General features: G+C 52.4%; 1 protein-coding gene across 3 annotated transcripts in view; it reads left to right on the top strand.

Moving 5' to 3' along the window:
• The window catches only part of IL3RA (interleukin 3 receptor subunit alpha), a 37,684-nt gene that overhangs the window by 19,271 nt on the left and 2,375 nt on the right, over nt 1–16,038 (top strand). For all 3 annotated transcript variants that reach the window (XM_073013909.1, XM_073013910.1, XM_073013911.1), the window contains exons 8-10: nt 1,730–1,756; nt 7,833–7,947; nt 15,404–15,509. In XM_073013909.1, the coding sequence (XP_072870010.1) occupies nt 1,730–1,756; nt 7,833–7,947; nt 15,404–15,509 (248 nt within the window). The remainder of the gene's footprint in view (nt 1–1,729; nt 1,757–7,832; nt 7,948–15,403; nt 15,510–16,038) is intronic.

The following is a 16,038-nucleotide window of genomic DNA, read 5'->3' as shown; positions in this document are numbered from 1 at the left end:
TATTTCATTTCATTTATTTATTTTTTTAATATCTTTTAATTTTTCGCCGGGCTCGATGGCTCAAGCCTTTAGTCCCAGCATTTTGGGAGGCCGAGACGGGCGGATCACGAGGTCCGGAGATCGAGATCATCCTGGCTAACATGGTGAAACCCCGTCTCTACTAAAAAATACAAAAAATTAGCCGGGCGAGGTGGCGGGCACCTGTAGTCACAGCTACTTGGGAGGCTGAGGCAGGAGAATGGCCTGAACCCGGGAGGCGGAGCTTGCAGTGAGCTGAGATCCGGCCACTGCACTCCAGCCTGGGCGACAGAGCCAGACTCCATCTCAAAAATATGTATATATATATTTTTAATTTTTAAATTTTTTATTGTATTGTATTCTATCGTATCGTAGTGTAGTGTAGTGTAGTGTAGTGTAGTGCATTGCATTGCATTGCCAGAGTCTTGCTCTGTCGCCCAAAGTGCTGGGATTACAGGTGTGAGCCTCCGGGCCCAGCCTATGTACTATATTTAGTTTTTTATTTTTATTTATTTATGTATTTATTTATTTATGTATTTATTTATTTATTTTTGAGATAGAGTCTTACTCTTGTCACCCAGGCTGGGGTGCAGTGGCACGATCTCAGCTCACTGTATCCTCCGCCTCCTGGGTTCAAGCGATTCTCGGCTTCAGTCTCCTGAGTAGCTGGGATGACAGGTGCCTGCCACCGTGCCTGGCTAATTTTTTTTGTATTTTTTAGTAGAGACGGGGGTTTCACCATCTTGGCCCGGCTAGTCTTGAACTCCTAACCTCGTGATGCACCCGCCTCAGCCTCCCAAAGGCCTGGGATTACAGATGCAAGGCACCATGCCTGGCCATATAGTTATTATTTATGCTCAAATACTGATTATTTCATATGCAGTTTTTCTGTAAGTCTACATCTGCTCAAAAACTTTAGGTCTATGAATTTCTTTTATATTACCAAGTAGTTTTGAGCCAATGTGTTTGTCTTTTTTAAAGAAAATAAATACAGCACAGACTTCTTTCTTTCTTTCACTGATGAGGGAGCAGGCGTAGCTGCAGCCAGAGGCGGAGTCGTAGCTAGTCTGGTGCTGCACCCCTCCCAGTTTGTTGGCCTGGCATAGGCTGTCTGTGGCTACCCCTGGGTGCATCTGGAAGCAGTCTGAGACGACAGGGTCTTGTTTGTCCACAGGCCTCACAAAGCCCCCTCCCACCAAGGTCTTGCCACAAGGGCTTGTACACCATAAGAAACCTTTTGGGCTGGGCGCGGTGGCTCACACCTGTCATCCCAGCACTTTGTGAGGCCGAGACGGGCGGATCATGAGGTCAAGAGATCAAGACCATCCTGGCCAACTTTCCACTAAAACTACAAAAAATTAGCCGGGTGTGGTGGCTGGCACCTGTAGTCCCAGCTACTCAGGAGGCTGGGGCAAGAGAATGGCGTGAACCCCGGAGGCGAAGCTTGCAGTGAGCCAAAATCACGCCACTGCACTCCAGCCTGGGCGACAGAGCAAGACTACGTGATATAAATAAATAAATCACCCAACCAACCTTTTGGTCAGGTGCTATGTACCCCTACTGCTTTTGCCCCCACTGCTGCCCCAAGGCCTTCCCAGAGCCCCCACTGTTTTGCTGGTTTTCCTGGAGAAGCAAATTTGAGTTTGGAAGGAGGAGGCTGTCAGGTAACCCTCCAGACACTCAAAAGTTTGTTTGCTTTTATCTTTTGCAGAGAATGCAGCCTGTAAGGACAGAACAGGTGAGTGTTCCCTACCCCCAGACGCTGCACTTGACATTGCAAAGGGTGAGTTTTATTATTATTATTAATAATACGATTAATTTTTATATTAACATTTTTATTATATGCTATTTATTACAATACGTAATTATATATAATATATTACATATAAGGTATTACATAACACACAACATATAATATATAACAATATATGCTATATATTACATATATAATATGTAATATGCTGTATATTATATATTGTATTATATATTATATGTGATATAATATAGAATTGTTATTTATCACATATTATATATAATATGTGACATAATACACAATATGTTATATATTATATATAACATATATTATATATATAGCACATATAACATATATATCACATATATATTCTATATTTTTGAGATGGAGTGTTGCTGTCACCATATATATAACATTTATATATTATATAAATATATAATATATAATTATATATAATTATGTATACAATTATGTTATATATTATATATCATATATTTTATAATTTATATATTATATATTTTTATAATATATAATTGTTTAATATATTATACATAATTAATACGATTAATTTTTATATTAATATTTTTATTATATACTATTTATTATAATATATAATTATATATAATATCTTACATATAATGTATTAGATAACACACAACATATATATAATATATGCTATATATTAGATATATAATGTTATATGTGATATGCTGTATATTATATATTGTATTATATATTATATGTGATATAATATAGAATTGTTATTTATCACATATATGATATATAATACACAATATATTATATATAATTGTTATAATTATGTACAATATAATATATAACATATATATTATATATAACATATAACATATATAATATATAACATAATATATAACATATAATATATATAACATATATTATATATTATATATTTATTTTTGAGATGGAGTCTTGCTGTCACCATATATAATATATATTTATATTATATATATATTATATATGATATATGATATATTTATATTATATATAATATATATTATATATGATATATTTTATATATCATATATAATTATATATACAATTATATATGTTATATATATCATTATATATATTTTATAATTTATATATTATATATTTTTATAATATATATTTTTATAATATATAATTGTTTAATATATTATACATAATTATAATATGTCTATATATAAATTGTATATATGTAAATATATAATATATAATAATATATATAATTACATAATAATATTATAATATTATTAGTCATAGTTCAGTGGCTTTCATTTGACAGGCTCTGGATGTCACCCTTACTGCAATCTTGCAAAATTGGGATATTGCCCATCCCCAAATTGAGGGACGGGAAAAGGCAGAGTCAGGAATGACCTCTCCCGAGGTGTGAGCCAGACGCCGTGGCTGGCCAGGCGCCGTCCAAACAAGGTCCACCCATTTGCCCCACATGCCTTACCCTGGGCCAGGCAGCCGCAGTCCAGCAGGAAGGAGCTACCAAACCATAGCTCTACCCAGCAGAGACAAGCACTGACAGACAGGTGGCCCAGGCCTGAGACGAGCACCTCACACAGGGGACCCTCCACCAGCCCCTGCCTGGGATCTGGAACAAACAGCCGGACCACCGCATTGTCATGTCCCCTCTCCCTCTGTCCATCTGTTTCCCTCTCTCTCTCTCGGTGTCTCTGAATCTCTCCCTTTCTCTCTTTGTCTCTCTCTCATCTCTGTCTCCCTCCCCGTCTCTGTATCTCTCTCCTTTTCTCCCTCCCTCTCTCTCTCTGCCTATCTCTATCTCCCCCTCTCTGTGTCTGTCTCTGTATCTCCCTTTCTCCCTCCCTCTTTCTCTGTCTCCGTCTCTATCTCCCACTGTCCCCGTCTGTGTCCCTGTCTCTCCCTCTTTCATTCTCCCTCCCCCTCTTTATCTCTCTCTCCTTGTATCTCCTCCTCTGTCTCTGTATCTCTCTCCCTTTCTCCCTCCCTCTTTCTCTCTCTGTCCCTCTTTCTCTGTCTCTATCTCCCACTGTCCCCGTCTGTGTCTGTCTCTCCCTCTTTCATTCTCCCTCCCCCTCTTTATCTCTCTCTCCTTGTCTGTATCTCCCCCCTCCCAGTCTCTCTGTGTCTCTGTATCTCTCTCCCTTTCTCCCTCCCTCCCTTCATGTTTCTTTTTGAAACGGAGTTTTGCTCTTGTTGCCTAGGCTGGAGTGCGGTGCCACGATCTCGGCTTGCTGCAACCTCTGCCTCCCGGGTTTAAGCAAATCTACTCCCTCGGCCTCCCAAGTAGCTGGGATTACAGGCACTCGCCACCATGCCCAGCTAAGTTTTTTTTTTTTGTATTTTTAATACAGATACGGTTTCACTATGTTGGCCAGGCTGGTCTTGAACTCCTGACCTCAGGTGATCCACACGCCTTGGCCTCCCAAAATGCTGGGATAACAGGCATGAGCCATCGCGCCCAGCCCCTCTCTTTATGTTTCTAGTTCTCTCCCTGTCTCTCTCTCCCTTCCCCTCTCTGTCTCTGTCTCTTTCTCCCTTTCTCTCTCCCATTCTCTGTGATTGTCTTTGTCTTTCTCTGTCTCTCCCTGTCTGTCCCCCTGTATTAGTCCATGTCACACTGCTGATAAAGACATACCCAAGACCTGGTAATTTATAAACAAAAGACGGTTCATGCACTCACAGTTCCACGTGGCTAGGGAGGCCTCACAACCATGGCGGAAGGTGAAGAAGGAGCAGAGGCATGTCTTACAAGGCAGCGGCCAAGACAAGATGTTTTACAACAACTGCCGACGCGGGCGGATCACCTGAGGTCGGGAGTTCGAGACCAGTCTGGCCAACATGGTGAAACCCCGTCTCTACTAAAAATACAAAAATTAGCCGGCCGTGGTGGCTCACGCCTGTCATCCCAGCACCTTGGAAGGCCGAGGTGGGCCGATCACGAGGTCAGGAGTTCGAGACCAGCCTGGCCAACACGGTGAAACCCCATCTCTACTAAAAATACAAATATTAGCCAGGCGAGGTGGCGGGCACGTGTAGTCGCAGCTACTCAGGAGGCTGAGGCAGGAGAATGGCGTGAACCCGGGAGGCGGAGGTTGCAGTGAGCTGAGATCGCACCACTGCACTCCAGCCTGGGCGACAGCAAAACTATGTCTGGAGGAAAAAAAAAAAAAAAAAAAAAAAAGGAGAGGCAAGAGAAAGGGTTTCCCTTATTAAACCATCAGATCTCGTGAGACGTATTCACTACCCTGAGAACAGTATGGGGGAGATTGCCCCCATGATTCAATTATCTCCCACTCAGTCCCTCTCACAACACGTCGGAATTATGGGAGCTAGAATTTAAGATGAGATTTGGGTGGGGACACAGCCAGACAACATCACCCACTCTCTCTGTCTCTGTCCTTCTGTTTCTGCTTTTCTCTCTGTCTCTCTCTGCCTCCCCTGTCTGTCTCTGTTTCTCTATCTCTGTCTCTGTCTGTCCCCCTGTATTAGTCCATTTTCACAGACGAATGGGGATCCTTCCTGCCTCTCCCAGCTCCTGGGGACTCCATGGGTCCCTGGGGTTGTGGCCACATCACTCCACTCTCTGCCTCCGTCTCCATGTGACCTTTTTGTCTGCATCTGTGTCTCTCTTTTTTTTTTTGAGACGGAGTCTCACTCTGTCACCCAGGCTGGAGTGCGGTGGTGCGATCTCGGCTCACTGCAAGCTCCGCCTCCCGGGTTCACGCCATTCTCCTGCCTCAGCCTCCCGAGTAGCTGGGACTACAGGTGCCTGCCACCTCGCCTGGCTAATTTTTTGTATTTTTAGTAAAGACAGGGTTTCACCTTGTTGCTCAGGCTGACCTCGAACTCCTGACCTGAGGTGATCCGCCCGCCTCAGCCTCCTAAAGCGCTGGGATGACAGGCGTGAGCCACCGCGCCCGGCCGTGTCTCCTCTTCTTATAAGGATATCGGTCATAGAATTTAGGGCCCACCCTAATCCAAAATGACATCATCTCAATTTGCATCTTCATGACGTCTGTCATGAACAACTATTTCATCCTAAGGCCCCACTGAAAGGTGCTGGGGGCTAAGACTGTATCATACGAAGTTTGGGGGATCACAGTGCAGCCTCGTTCTTTTGCACCCACCAAATATGAATGGTTTTTTCTTCTACTTTTTGGTTTTTAATTTGAGACAGGCTCCCACTGTGTCACCCAGGCTGGAGGTCAGTGGCACAGTCACGGCTCACTGCAACCTCTGCCTCCTGAGCTCAAGGGATCCTCCTGCCTCAGCCTCCTGAGTACGTGAAACCACAGGCGTTTGCCACCATGTCAGTTCATTTAAAAACACTTTGGGGCCGGGCGCGGTGGCTCACGCCGGGAATCCCAGCACTTTGGGAGGCCGAGGCGGGCGGACCACGAGGTCAGATCGAGACCATCCTGGCTAACACGGTGAAACCCCGTCTCTACTAAAAAATACAAAAAACTAGCCGGGTGCGGTGGCGGCGCCTGTAGTCCCAGCTACTCGGGAGGCTGAGGCAGGAGAATGGTGTGAACCCGGGAGGCGGAGGTTGCAGTGAGCCAAGATCATGCCACTGCACTCTAGCCTGGGCAACAGAGCAAAACTCTGTCATAGCATAGCATAGCATAGTATAGCATAGCATAGCATAGCATAGCACAGCATAGAACAGCACAGCATAGAACAGAATAGAATAGCATAGAATAGAATAGCATAGCATAGAATAGCATAGCATAGAATAGCATAGCATAGAATAGCATAGCATAGAATAGCATAGCACAGAATAGCATAGCATAGAATAGCATAGCATAGAATAGCATAGCATAGAATAGCATAGCATAGAATAGCATAGCATAGCATAGCATAGAATAGCATAGCATAGAATAGCATAGCATAGAAAAGCACAGCATAGCATAGAATAGCATAGCATAGAATAGCATAGCATAGAATAGCATAGAATAGAATACCATAGAATAGCATAGCATAGCATAGCATAGCATAGAATAGCATAGAATAGAATACCATAGAATAGCATAGCATAGCATAGAATATTTTTGGCTGGGCATGGTGGTTCATGCCGGTAATCCCAGCACTTTGGGAGGCTGAGGCGGGGGGCGGATCACCTGAGGTCGGGAGTTCCAGACCAGCCTGACCAACATGGAGAAACACCATCTCTACTAAAAATACAAAATTAGCCGGTCGTGGTGGTGCACACCTGTGATTCCAGCTACTCGGGAGGTTGAGGCTGAAGAATCACTTGAACCTGGGCCACAAAAGCGAAACTCCATCTCAAAACAAAACAAAAAACTTTTTTGTAGAGATGGGGTCTTGTTTTGTTGTTCAGGCTGGTCTCAAACTCCTAGGCTCACAGTATCCTCCCACCTCAGCCTCCCCAGTAGCTGGGACCAAAGGTGTGTGTCACCATGTCTGGTAATTTTTACATTTTTTTTCTCAGTAAAGATAGGGCCTTGCTATGTTGCCCAGGCTGGTGTCAAATTCCTGGGCTTAAACAATTCTCCCACCTCAGCCTCCAAAAGTGCTGTGGTGAGAGGCATGAACCATAGCGCCCAGCCCCTCTTTTCTTCTTTCTTTTCCTTTTTTTTCTTTTCTCTTTCCCTCCCTCCCTCTCTCTCTCCTACTTTCTCCTCCCCTCCCTCCTTCCTTTCTTCCTCTTTCTCTTTTACTTCTCTCTTCTCTCCTTCCTTCCTTCCTTCCTTTTTCTTTCTTTCTTTCTTTTCTTATTTTAACACACAGTCTCTGTTACCCAGGCTGCAGTGCACTGGTGTGATCTCACCTCACTGCAACCTCCACCTCCCAGGTTCCAGTGATTCTCCTGCCTCAGCCTCCCGAGTAGCTGGGACGACAGGTGCCGCCACCACACCCGGCTAATTTTTGTATTTTTAGTAGAGACGGGGTTTCACCACGTTGGCCAGGCTGGTCTTGAACTCCTGACCTCAGGTGATCCACCTGCCTCGGCCTCCCAAAGTGCTGAGGTGAGAGGCGTGAGCCGCCGCGCCCGGCCCCTCTTTCCTTATTTTCTTTTAAACCACAGGTCAGAGACACAACCTCCTTCCAGCTACCCAATCCTGGAACGTACACAGTGCAAATAAGAGCCCAGGAAACAATGTATGAATTCTCGAGTGCCTGGAGCACCCCCCAGCGCTTCGGTGAGTGGGGAGTGGGGTGAGCAGGGCGTGCCCCTCCAGTGTCCTTTATGGGTGAGTGGAAGTCAGGCGCGCCATCCTGGGTCACGGAAACACAGGCCACCCCCCGCCTGCCTGCCTCTACGGGTCACCAGTTCTTGTTTCTTGGTGTTCTGCCTGCAAAGGAGAGGAGATTCACTCCCCCAGTTTGTGACCTCCAAAAGGCGCCTGAACCTGATGGTGACCTCACACCTTACTCTTATTCACAAGAGGAAACGTGGAGGGGAAACAAGGTCATCCCACTGACAGACACCCCCTGGGCCTTGGAATAAGACTGAGGTGGGCGGATCACGAGGTCAGGAGATGGAGACCATCCTGGCTAACACGGTGAAACCCCGTCTCTACTAAAAATGCAAAAAATTAGCCGGGCGTGGTGGTGGGCACCTGTAGTCCCCGCTGCTCAGGAGGCTGAGGCAGGAGAATGGTGTGAACCCGGGAGGCAGAGCTTGCAGTGAGCGGAGATCCAGCCACTGCACTCCAGCCTGGGCGACAGAGCCAGACTCCGTCTCAAAAAAATCAAATCAAATAAGACACAGCCGTCTGCAGGCCAGGGGTTGCTCTCTTCCATCTAGAGTGGCTGTGCCCATGGACTCTGCAGCCGGATTCAGAAAAGGATTGCTTGAGAGTAAAAGCTTCTGGCCAGGCACCACGGCTCAGGCCTGCCATCCCAGCACTTTGGGAGGCTGAGGTGGATGGATCCCCTGAGGTCAGGAGATCGAGACCAGCCTGGCCAACATGGCGAAACCCCGTCTCTACTAAAAATACAAAAATTAGGCCGGGTGCTGTGGCTTATGCCTGTCATCCCACAGCTACGACAGAGAATCGCCTGAACCTGCGAGGCAGAGGTTGCGGTGAGCCCAGATCGTGCCACTGCAGTCCAGCCTGGGGGACAGAGTGATACTCAGCCTAAAAAAAAAACAACAAAAACTGCCGTTGCTTCCTGAGCCGATCTAACAGCAGATCCCCTCTCCTATGATTCAAAGAATGTTTCCATTCTGGAAACAGCACAGCCGGAGACCGAATCTCCCAGGCCCCAGTTCTCCGCGGAGAGGTTTTACCTTACGTGTGTCCCGGGGTTAATCACAGCTCACCTCCTCCAGGGCTCAGGAGGATCGTTCCATCTCAACCTCCCAAGTCGCTGGGACTACAGGGGTGGCTTGAGTCCAGGAGGTTGAGGCTGCAGTGAGCTGTGGTTGCACCGCGGCCCTCAGGCCTAGGCTGACAGAGGGAGACTCTGTCTGAGAGAGAGACAGAAAGAGACAGACTGGCCACAAATGTGTGTGGATTAAAGAACAGCAACTGGCCGGGCGCGGTGGCTCACGCCTGTCATCCCAGCACTTTGGGAGGCCGAGACGGGCGGATCACGAGGTCAGGAGATCGAGACCATCCTGGCTAACACGGTGAAACCCCGTCTCTACTAAAAATACAAAAATTAGCCAGGCCTGGTGGTGAACGCCTGTAGTTCCAGCTACTCAGGAGGCTGAGGCAGGAGAATGGCGTGAACCCGGGAGGCAGAGTCTGCAGTGAGCTAAGATCCGGCCACTGGACTCCAGCCTGGGCGATAGAGCGAGACTCTGTCTCAAAAAAAAAAAAAAAAAAAACAAGAGTTTATTCTCTTTTGGTCCTGGAGACCTGAAGTCTGAGATCCATGTGTAGGCAGGGCTGCGTTCCCTGTAGAGGCTCCAGGGGAGGGTCCTTCCTGCCTCTCCCAGCTCCTGGGGCCTCCAGGCATCCCTGGGCTTGCAGCCGAAATCACTCCAGTGTCTCCCTCCGTCTCCACGTGGCCTTCTCCTCTGTGTCTGTGTCTCCTCTTTGGTCTCTCAGAAGGACACCTGTCATTGCATTTATGGACCATCCCAATTCAGGATGATCTCATCTCAAGATCCTTAACTTTCTTACCTATGCGAAGACCCTATTTCCAAATATAAAGTCCCATTCGTTGGTTCTGGGGGGTAGGACGAAACATATGTCTTGGGGTCACCATTCAATCCATCACAGTTGTATCCAGTTCCTTCTGGAGGCTCTAGGGGAGGATCCTTCCTGCCTCTCCCAGCTCCTGGGGCCTCCAGGTGTCCCTTGGATTGTGGCCGCATCTCTCCAGTCTCTGTGTCCATTTATAGGTTATTGGGTTAGAATATGGACATATGTTTTTAGGGGACCACAGTTCAATCCACCTCAGTTGTATCAAGCTCCCTCCGGAGGCTCTAGGGGAGGCTCCTTCCTGCCTCTCCCAGCTCCTGGGGCCTCCAGGCATCCCTGGGCTTGTGGCTGCATCACTCCAGTCTCTGCCTCCGTCTCCATGTGGCCTCCTCCTCTGTGTCTGTGTCTCCTCTTCTGTCTCTTGAGAGGACACCTGTCATTGGATTTAGGGCCCATCCTACTGCAGGATGATCTCATCTAAGACCCTTAACGACATCTGCAAAGACCATCCACAGGATGGTGTGCGTCTGTGTTCCGATCCTGACCTCTCGCGCACATCACTCCTGTCGGATGAGGGCCGGCCCTGATGACCTCATCTTTACTTGAATGCATCTGCAAAGACTCCGTGCGTGATGGCGTAAATTGTGTTCCCTCAAAATTCGCGTGTTGAAGCTTTGATCCCCCAGAACCTCAGAATGTGACTTTGTTTGGAGTTGGGGTCTATCAAGAGGTGACTGAGGTAAAATGAGGTCACTAGGGAGAGCTGTAATCCAAGAGGACTGGGGTGCTTGTAAGAAGAGGAGATGACGACACAGACACACACAGAGGGACAATCTTGTGAGGACACAGGGAGAAGACGGCATCTCCAAGCCCAGGAGAGAGGCCGCAGGGGGAACCAGCCCTGCCCACACCTGGATCTCAGACTTCCAGCCTCCGGGACTGTGGGAGAATCCATTCCTTTTTTTTTAATTTTTTTTTTGAGACGGAGTCTCGCTCTCTTGCCCGGGCTGGAGTGCAGTGGCGGGATCTCAGCTCACTGCAAGCTCCACCTCCCGGGTTCCTGCCATTCTCCTGCCTCAGCCTCTCGAGTAGCTGGGACTACAGGCGCCGCCACCACGCCCGGCTAGTTTTTGTATTTTGTAGTAGAGATGGGGTTTCACTGTGTTAGCCAGGATGGTCTCGATCTCCTGACCTCGTGATCCGCCCGTCTCGGCCTCCCAAAGTGCTGGGATGACAGGCTTGAGCCACCACGTCCGGCCCAATTCCTTTTTTTTTCTTTTCTTTCTTTCTTTTTTTTTTTTTCTGAGATGGAGTCTCGCTCTGTCGCCCAGGCTGGAGTGCGATGGGATGATCTTGGCTCATTGCAACCTCCACCTCCCAGGTTCACATGTTTCTCCTGCCTCAGTCTCCTGAGTAGCTGGTATTACAGGCGCCCGCCACCACACCTGGCTAATATTTGTATTTTTAGTAGAGACCAGGTTTCACCATATTGGCCAGGCTGGTCTCAAACTCCCGAACTCAGGTGATCCACCCGCTTCGCCCTCCCAAAGTGCTGGGATGACAGGTGTGAGCCACCGTGCCCGGCCAAATTCCTTTGTTCTGAAGCCACCAGGCTGCTGGACTTTTTTTATGGCAGTCCCAACAAGCAGATCCACCCTCATTCCAAATAAGGTTATCATCATAGGTTCTGGGGGAGAGATCATAGATGTATCTATTTTTTTTTTTTTTTTTTTTGGAGATAGTGTCTAGTGCCCAGGCTGGAGGCCGTGGTGCGATCACGACTCGCTGCAGCCTCACCTTCCTGGGCTCAAGCAATCCTCTCGGGAGGCTGAGACAGGAGAATCGTTTGAACCCGGGAGGCAGAGGTTGCAGTGAGCTGAGATCGCAACACAGCACTCCAGAGCCAGACTCTGTCTCAAAAAAAGAAAAAGAAAAAAAAAATCAGGCCGGGCGCGGTGGCTCACACCTGTCATCCCAGCACTTTGGGAGGCCGAGGCGGGTGGATCACTTGAGGTCAGGAGTTCAAGACCAGCCTGGCCAAGATGATGAAACCCCGTCTCTATTAGAAATAGAAAAATTAGCTGGGCGTGGTGGCAGGTGCCTGTAGTAGTCCCAGCTATTGGGGAGGCAGCTGCGGGAGGAGAATTGCTTGAACCCGGGAGAGGGAGGTTGCAGTGAGCTGAGATCAGATTGCAGAACTGCACTGCAACACTGCACTGCAGCCTGGCAACAGAGCCAGAATCCTCAAAAAAAAAAAAAAAAAAAAAAGGAAAAAATTAATACACACAAAATACACACACTCCGTGATACCCAGAAAATCGAGTTCCAAGCACGCACGCCGGTGGTGCCTCACCTTCCCCCCCGTGCTGACCGCCCCCGAAGCACCTGCCAGGCTGCGAGGCACAGTGGAAGCCCCGGCGCTCCCCGTGTCCCCAGCACCAGGCAGACGAGGATCCACGTGGCCTTTCAACTCCCTTAGGCTTCCGGGCTGGGAGGCCCGGATGTCGCTCCGGGTTCCGGGCTGGGGCTGGGAGGCCCGGATGTCGCTCCGGGTTCCGGGCTGGGGCTGGGAGGCCCGGATGTCGCTCCGGCTCCAGGACGCGGGGTTCCAGACTGGGAGGCCTGGACGTCGCTCCGGGTTCCGGGCTGGGGCTGGGAGGCCCGGACGTCGCTCCGGGTTCCGGGCTGGGGCTGGGAGGCCCGGATGTCGCTCCGGGTCCAGGACGCAGGGTTCCGGACTGGGAGGCCCGGACGTCGCTCCGGGTTCCGGGCTGGGGCTGGGAGGCCCGGATGTCGCTCCGGGTTCCGGGCTGGGGCTGGGAGGCCCGGATGTCGCTCCGGCTCCAGGACGCGGGGTTCCAGACTGGGAGGCCTGGACGTCGCTCCGGGTTCCGGGCTGGGGCTGGGAGGCCCGGACGTCGCTCCGGGTTCCTGGCTGGTGCTGGGAGGCCCGGATGTCGCTCCGGGTCCAGGACGCAAGGTTCCAGAGTGGGAGGCCCGGACGTCGCTCCGAGTTCCGGGCTGGGGCTGGGGCTGGGAGGCCCGGATGTACCTCCTTGTCCTGGGACGCAGGGTTTCGGCCTGGGGCTGGGAGGCCCGGATGTAGCTCCGGGTCCCAGGTTGGGGCTGGGAGGCCCGGATGTACCTCCTTGTCCTGGGACGCAGGGTTCCGGGCTGGGGCTGGGAGGCCCGGATGTACCTCCTTGTCCTGGGACGCAGGGTTTCGGCCTGGGGCTGGGAGGCCCGGATGTAGCTCCGGGTCCCAGGTTGGGGCTGGGAGGCCCGGATGTACCTCCTTGTCCTGGGACGCAGGGTTCCGGGCTGGGGCTGGGAGGCCCGGATGTACCTCCTGGTTCTGGGACGCAGGGTTCCGGGCTGGGGACGGGAGGCCCGGACGTCGCTCCGGGTTCCGGGACGCAGGGTTCCCGGCTGGGAGGTCCGGATGTCGCTCCGGGTCCTGGGACGCAGAGTTCCGGGCTGGGAGGTCCGGATGTCGCTCCGGGTCCTAGGACGCAGGGTTCCGGGCTGGGACTGGGAGGCCCGGATGTACCTCCTTGTCCTGGGACGCAGAGTTCCGGGCTGGGGCTGGGAGGCCCGGATGTAGCTCCGGGTCCTAGGACGCAGGGTTCCGGGCTGGGACTGGGAGGCCCGGATGTCCCAACTTGTCCCGGGACGCAGGGCTCCGGGCTGGGAAGTCCGGATGTCGCTCCGGGTTCCAGGCTGGGAGGTCCGGACGTCGCTCGGGGTCCCGGGACTTAGGGTTCCGGGCTGGGGCTGTGAGGCCCGGATGTCCCTCCTTGTCCAGGGACGCAGGTGGCCCGCAGGTGGTCACAGTTCCCGTGCGGGTGGCAGGACGGGGGTGTCCCCCATGGACGCTTCCCCATGTGGCAGCCACCTGTCTGCTTCCCAGGGCTGCGGGGAGAGCCCACGGTCCCTGATCCCCCTAGACTGAGGCCCCGGCCCGTGACCCTCTCGCCTTCTCCCCCTAGACTGAGGCCCCGGTCTCTGATCCCCCTAGACTGAGGCCCCGGCCCGTGACCCTCTCCCCCTAGACTGAGGCCCCGGCCCGTGACCCTCTCGCCTTCTCCCCCTAGACTGAGGCCCTGGGTCCCTGATCCCCCTAGACTGAGGCCCCGGTCCGTGACCCTCTCGCCCTCTCCCCCTAGACTGAGGCCCGGATCCGTGACCCTCTCCCCCTAGACTGAGGCCCCGGCCCGTGACCCTCTCCCCCTAGACTGAGGCCCCGGCCCGTGACCCTCTCGCCTTCTCCCCCTAGACTGAGGCCCCGGTCTCTGATCCCCCTAGACTGAGGCCCCGGTCCGTGACCCTCTCGTCCTTCTCCCCCTAGACTGAGGCCCGGATCCGTGACCCTCTCCCCCTAGACTGAGGCCCCGGCCCGTGACCCTCTCCCCCTAGACTGAGGCCCCGGCCCGTGACCCTCTCCCCCTAGACTGAGGCCCCGGCCCGTGACCCTCTCCCCCTAGACTGAGGCCCCGGCCCGTGACCCTCTCCCCCTAGACTGAGGGCCCCGGCCCGTGACCCTCTCCCCCTAGACTGAGGCCCCGGTCCGTGACCCCTCTCCCCCTAGACTGAGGCCCGGATCCGTGACCCTCTCGTCCTTCCCCCTAGACTGAGGCCCGGATCCGTGACCCTCTCCCCCTAGACTGAGGGCCCCGGCCCGTGACCCTCTCCCCCTAGACTGAGGCCCCCGGCCCGTGACCCTCTCCCCCTAGACTGAGGCCCCGGCCCGTGACCCTCTCCCCCTAGACTGAGGCCCCGGCCCGTGACCCTCTCTCCCCCTAGACTGAGGCCCCGGTCCGTGACCCTCTCCCCCTAGACTGAGGCCCCGGTCCGTGACCCTCTCGTCCTTCCCCCTAGACTGAGGCCCGGATCCGTGACCCTCTCCCCCTAGACTGAGGCCCCCGGTCCATGACCCTCTCCCCCTAGACTGAGGCCCCAGTCCGTGACCCTCTCCCCCTACTGAGGCCCGGATCCGTGACCCTCTCGTCCTTCCCCCTAGACTGAGGCCCGGATCCGTGACCCTCTCCCCCTACACTGAGGCCCCGGTCCATGACCCTCTCCCCCTAGACTGAGGCCCGGATCCATGACCCTCTCCCCCTAGACTGAGGCCCCGGTCCATGACCCTCTCCCCCTAGACTGAGGCCCCAGTCCGTGACCCTCTCGTCCTTCCCCCTAGACTGAGGCCCGGATCCGTGACCCTCTCCCCCTAGACTGAGGCCCCGGTCCATGACCCTCTCCCCCTAGACTGAGGCCCCAGTCCGTGACCCTCTCCCCCTAGACTGAGGCCCGGATCCATGACCCTCTCGTCCTTCCCCCTAGACTGAGGCCCCGGTCCATGACCCTCTCCCCCTAGACTGAGGCCCCGGCCCGTGACCCTCTCGCCCTCTCCCCCTAGACTGAGGCCCCGGCCCGTGACCCTCTCGCCCTCTCCCCCTAGACTGAGGCCCTGGTCCGTGACCCTCTCGTCCTGTCCCCCTAGAGTGCGAACAGAAGGAGGGCGCGAGCTTGCGTGCCTGGCGAACGTCGCTGCTGATCGCGCTGGGGACGTTGCTGGCCTTGCTCTGTGTTTTCCTCATCTGCAGAAGGTGAGTCCTCCATGGCCTCTGTGGGGGTCCCTCTTGTTTCCAGTGCGATCCTGAAAGTTATTCACAGAACCGTCCTGAGCATCATTAGGAGCATTTTTGCAACTGAGTCTCGCTCTTGTGGCCCAGGCTGGGGTGCAACGGCCCGATCTCGGCTCACTGCAGCCTCCGTCTCCCGGGTTCAAGCGATCCTCCTGCCTCAGCCTCCCCAGTAGCTGGGATGACAGGCGCCCAGCAACACACCCAGCTAATTTTTACAGTTTTAGTAGTGATGGGGTTTTGCCATGTGGACCAGGCTTGTCTCAAACTCCTGACCTCAGTTGATCTGCCCGCCTCGGCCTCGCAAAGTGCTGGGGTGACAGGCGTGAGCCATTATGCCCGGCCAGGCCCAGTCTCCTCCTTGCCAGGCATTACAGCTTCACAAACTGTCAAATGGGTGCAGTGGTAACTTCTGTCTCCCAGAGGGGAAGGGGAGGAGGAAGGGGAGGGGGAGGGAGAGGAAAAGGAGGAGGAGGATTAGGGAGGAGGGGGA

Source organism: Chlorocebus sabaeus, chromosome X (genome assembly GCF_047675955.1).
Source record: "Chlorocebus sabaeus isolate Y175 chromosome X, mChlSab1.0.hap1, whole genome shotgun sequence".
NCBI lineage: Eukaryota > Metazoa > Chordata > Mammalia > Primates > Cercopithecidae > Chlorocebus > Chlorocebus sabaeus.
The sequence above is the reverse complement of the archived record's forward strand: the minus strand, read 5'-3'. Positions and strand labels throughout refer to the sequence as shown.